The 5,518-nt window shown below is 41.4% G+C and overlaps 1 protein-coding gene across 1 annotated transcript in view; it reads right to left on the bottom strand.

Annotated features, from left to right (window-relative positions):
* Nucleotides 1-2,761: 2,761 nt before the first annotated feature.
* Nucleotides 2,762-5,518, bottom strand: part of cacng3b (calcium channel, voltage-dependent, gamma subunit 3b) — a 19,214-nt gene continuing 16,457 nt past the window's right edge. Inside the window, exon 4 of the mRNA XM_063018731.1 lies at nucleotides 2,762-3,483. Coding sequence (XP_062874801.1) covers nucleotides 3,071-3,483 — 413 coding nt within the window. The 3' untranslated portion in view covers nucleotides 2,762-3,070. The remainder of the gene's footprint in view (nucleotides 3,484-5,518) is intronic.

The raw sequence follows: 5,518 nt of genomic DNA, 5'->3' as shown, positions 1-5,518 counted from the left end.
TCATTCAGTATCATAAAAAAGTAACGACAGGGGTAATTAAACGGGCTGGGGGGGTAGTCGGGGGTAAATACTTTCCCCCCTGAGTGTAGGTGCTAGATTAGCCTGTAAACACACAGACTGAGACATGCTGAGATATGTTGATTGTATCAGTACAATAGAGTCCATAATCGTCTCAGGATGTGAATGCGCTGGTGTCAGCACTATGATTGGTGAGCTAATCAGATGAGACGCTGCGTTGTTATCTGATCATACTGAGCGATGTCAGGTGGTGGGTGGATTTTCTCGGCACCAGTCGATGATGGTTTATCTGAGCGCTGCTGCTGAATCACGGCTAATCAAGCTAACAGGTCATGCTAGCTAATCTTATGTTGTTGTGCACTGTTAAACACAGACAGGAGAACCGGTTATGTTTAAATACCAGAGTTTATTGTGGAGCTGTTTAATATTTTGGACTGTTACAGCTGAATTTGTTCCCACGACACAATTTATAACATGTTTGTAACTGAGAGGTCACATGCATGGTGCTGGCTCCTGATTGGCTGAGCCAGGGAAGAGTGGGAGGGTTAGAGGTTTATGAAGAAGAGATTCGAACCCTTCAGTCCCTCTCAGGTAAAAACAACCAATCAGAGCTCTGAATCAGAACTGATGCTTCACTCAGAGTTGTTTCATCTGATAAAAACATTTAAATCATAAACATGAAGATCCAAAATCTGAATCAGACGGAGGTTAGGGTACTGAACCAGTCATCAGAAGGTCGCTGGTTCAAGCACCACCACTGCTACTGCTGGGCCCTTGAGCAAGGCCCTTAACTTTCAACTGCTCAAACTGTAAATTCTGATTAATCAGAGTCAAATCATTCTTCTGAATCAGATTCATGACTCCGAATCTTTTACAGAATCATTTACATCTGACTCATCTGAATCTGACTCAGAAGAACCACAAATAAACTGATTAAATAAATAACACGATTAAACATTTATATTTTAAACAGTCATACACACACTCACATACACACACACACACACACACACACACACATACACACACACACTTACACTCACACACACACACACACACACACACACACACACTCACATACACACACACACACACACACACACACATACACACACACACTTACACTCACACACACACACACACACTCACACACACACACACACACACACACACACACACACACACACACACACACATACACACACACACTTACACTCACACACACACACACACACACTCACACACACACACACACACACTCACACACACACACACACACACATGGCTTTATTATTTTATTTTCTAATAAAGATACAATAAATAAAAACCTATTTAAGTAAATATAAAAATATAAATTAAATAACAAAAATAGTATTAATAATAAAAAGAAAAAAATAAATAAATAATAACAAAAATAAGTAATAAATAAAACTAAATAAATGAGATTATTATATTTGTTCCCTCTTGTTGATCACGTTTGATAAATATTATTTGATAAATATGATAAATATTATTATTAATATGATTTTAATATTAATTAGATATTTACTGGGGCAGAAGAATCGTTAATTAAAACATTAAAGCCCTTTAATCTTAAATTAAATTTTAAATATCAAATAAAAAAGCCCTTTGAGGTGAGAGGTGAATAAAGGAGTAAAATAAGTGGCTGAATCTCGAGGTGCTTTTATTATGAAACGATTTAAATATAAAATGTATTTGATTTATTTCTAATTGTGCTGACGTGGAGAATCTAAACCACATTTTAATTATTTACATCATTTATCTTCATTCCTCTCAGAAAAGACTGGACAGGATCTGAATTAGAACAGAAATCACTGATTAGTATTGAAGTTGTTTATGATGTTCTGCGCTGTAGAGGTGAAATGTCTGAATTACTGCAGTTATAGAGGACGGGAGTTTCTGTGGATTATGTGATGACGAGACCCTGGACGTTTCCTGGATCCTTTATTATCTGATCTCACAGTGTTCTCGGGTCCTAAATCCCCCCGTCCCAACATTTACCGACATGTTACAGCGTTACAGATGAAATATTTACTTCTGTTTACGTCTCAGAGACGAGCGATCGCTGCTCTTGTTTCTGATCAGAACTTTACTGTCCACAGTGTTTATCATCTAATGATCCTCCTGATCCTGGTCAAGGTCACAGTGCACGGAGGACCAATTCATCACAGGGAATCACTCACTCACCCACTCGCTCAGCCAATCCACCTTCTGCATCTTGTTACGAGGTAGGAGGGAACCACTGCGCTGAGGTTTCATCTCCCCAAGTGAGCCGCAGCCCCACATCAGACTCAGCGTCGGGGTTCTGATTCATCTCATCACAACAATCCAACCAGTTCAATCTGGCTTTGTACACACTGTGGTGAGGAAAAAGTATTTGCCCCCCCTTAAACCCCTGGTTACAGATGTTTGATCAGAACTGACTGGAGCTGTGACGTGACATGATTAGCGGTGGTTAGCGGGGGTTAGTGGTGATTAGCGGTGATTAGCGAGGGTTAGCGGTGGTTAGCCGTGGTTAGCGGTGGTTTAACGGTCGAGTTTTATGGTTGTTCTGTGTTTTCACTGTAAGTATTGATGGAAAACAAACACTGGACAGTCGATTGGGGGGCAAATACTTTCTCCCAGCGCGGCGGTGTGTCGACCCTTGGACGGTGCGCATGTTCCAGGTAGGAGGTGAAACTTTCTCACACATAAACGAGGAATGAAAGGAAGCACCAGCGAGTTCACGATTCACGATTATAATTACCTGTAAATACACACAGCTATATATTTATATTATATTTATATATTTATATTCTATTTATATATATTTGTGGCTCAGACTACAGGTGGCTCTCAGTTTCCTGTTTGTGATGTCACTTCCTGTGTACCTGACTGTCCTTTGAAACAGTGATACTAAATTGAAATACTCTAACTAGCACTACGTAGATTTTAATAACAGAATTATCCGGTTGGTTTTCGCAGCGGCTCGTACCGGCCGCCGGTTCCCGTCCGGTTCATCCGTCACATGACCACATTGTGGGTGTGGGCGTCAGACGGGTGTGGTCCTGCGGCTGGCGGCGTCCTTGGCGTTGTGCAGGAAGTCCTTGTCGGAGTCCAGCAGTTTCCCGGCGGCGGTCTTGTCGGAGTCGCGCGACAGCGTGAACATGCCGAGGTCACGTGACGGCGTCTCGCTGGAGCGGCGAGGGAAGCGGTAACGGTAGGTGGGGAGGCGGCCGAAGCTCAGGCCCGACTTCTTCACCAGCGTTTTGGCGCGCTGCTGTTTGCGGTGCCTCTCGATGAACATGTGCACGGCGAGCACGCCCACCGTCTCGGCCATGATGAAGGAGAGCGCGCCGAAATAAAAGGACCAACCGTACGAGTAACTCTTCTTACTGTCGCTCTGACCCGGGTCACCTGAGTTGGCCGAGATGTAAACAATGATCCCGATGATGTTACTCAGTCCTGCACAGGAACAGACAGATCAGAAAGTATTGGGACACCCAGTAGAGTCAGTACGTCAGTGTGAACCATCCTGCAGTGTGTGGTCTGATCACAGGCCTGAAGCTACTGAACCAGTAATCAGAGGATCGCTGGTTCAAGCACCATCACTGCCACTGTTGGGCCCCTGAGCGAGGCCCCCTTGAGTTCAGGTGTCCAATCTCCTTAAATTACATCCTTCCAACTTTATAACAACAGTTTGGGGAAGGCCGTTACCTGCTCCAGCATGAACTGTACCACCGTGCACAAAGCACGACTCCATAAAGAGTTTAATGGGTTTAACACGGAGGAACATCCTAATCTGACCTCAAACCCACCACTAAAATGAACTGGAACGTCTACCATACCAGACCTTCTTGCTTACATCAGCACCAGACCAAAGAAATGCTTTCTTGAGTAAATGGGTACAAATTCCCACAGTCACACTGGAAAATCTCAGTAGTAGAATGTGTGTGTATAGTGTGTGTGTATATATAGTGTGTGTATAGTGTGTGTGTGTATAGTGTGTGTGTATATATAGTGTGTGTATAGTGTGTGTGTGTATAGTGTGTGTGTGTATAGTGTGTGTGTATATACAGTGTGTGTATAGTGTGTGAGTATATATAGTGTGTGTATTAGTGTGTGTGTGTATAGTGTGTGTGTATATACAGTGTGTGTATAGTGTGTGTGTATAGTGTGTGTGTATATACAGTGTGTGTATAGTGTGTGTGTATATATAGTGTGTGTGTGTATAGTGTGTGTGTATATTAAGTGTGTGTGTGTGTATAGTGTGTGTATATATAGTGTGTGTATAGTGTGTGTGTGTATAGTGTGTGTGTGTGTATAGTGTGTGCGTGTATAGTGTGTGTGTATATACAGTGTGTGTATAGTGTGTGTGTGTATAGTGTGTGTGTATATTAAGTGTGTGTGTGTATAGTGTGTGTGTATATTAAGTGTGTGTGTGTGTATAGTGTGTGTATATATAGTGTGTGTATAGTGTGTGTGTGTATAGTGTGTGTGTGTATAGTGTGTGTGTGTATAGTGTGTGTGTATATACAGTGTGTGTATAGTGTGTGTGTATATATAGTGTGTGTGTGTATAGTGTGTGCGTATATACAGTGTGTGTATAGTGTGTGTGTATATATAGTGTGTGTATAGTGTGTGTGTGTATAGTGTGTGTGTATATACAGTGTGTGTATAGTGTGTGTGTGTGTGTATAGTGTGTGTGTATATACAGTGTGTGTATAGTGTGTGTGTATATATAGTGTGTGTATAGTGTGTGTGTGTATAGTGTGTGTGTATATACAGTGTGTGTATAGTGTGTGTGTGTATAGTGTGTGTGTATATACAGTGTGTGTATAGTGTGTGTGTGTATAGTGTGTGTGTATATACAGTGTGTGTATAGTGTGTGTGTGTATAGTGTGTGTGTATATATAGTGTGTGTATAGTGTGTGTGTGTATAGTGTGTGTGTATATAGTGTGTGTATAGTGTGTATGTGTATAGTGTGTGTGTGTATATACAGTGTGTGTATAGTGTGTGTGTATATACAGTGTGTGTATAGTGTGTGTGTGTGTATACAGTGTGTGTATAGTGTGTGTGTGTATAGTGTGTGTATAGTGTGTGTGTGTATAGTGTGTGTGTATATATATATAGTGTGTGTATAGTGTGTGTGTATATACAGTGTGTGTATAGTGTGTGTGTATATATACAGTGTATCACAAAAGTGAGTACACCCCTCACATTTCTGCAAATATTTCATTATATCTTTTCATGGGACAACACTATAGAAATAAAACTTGGATATAACTTAGAGTAGTCAGTGTACAGCTTGTATAGCAGTGTAGATTTACTGTCTTCTGAAAATAACTCAACACACAGCCATTAATGTCTAAATAGCTGCAACATAAGTGAGTACACCCCACAGTGAACATGTCCAAATTGTGCCCAAATGTGTCGTTGTCCCTCCCTGGTGTCATGTGTCAAGGTCCCAGGTGTAAATGGGGAGCAGGGCTGTTAAAT

This window comes from Trichomycterus rosablanca, chromosome 22, assembly GCF_030014385.1.
Source record: "Trichomycterus rosablanca isolate fTriRos1 chromosome 22, fTriRos1.hap1, whole genome shotgun sequence".
Classification (NCBI taxonomy): domain Eukaryota; kingdom Metazoa; phylum Chordata; class Actinopteri; order Siluriformes; family Trichomycteridae; genus Trichomycterus; species Trichomycterus rosablanca.
This window is presented reverse-complemented; position numbering and strand designations above follow the sequence as displayed.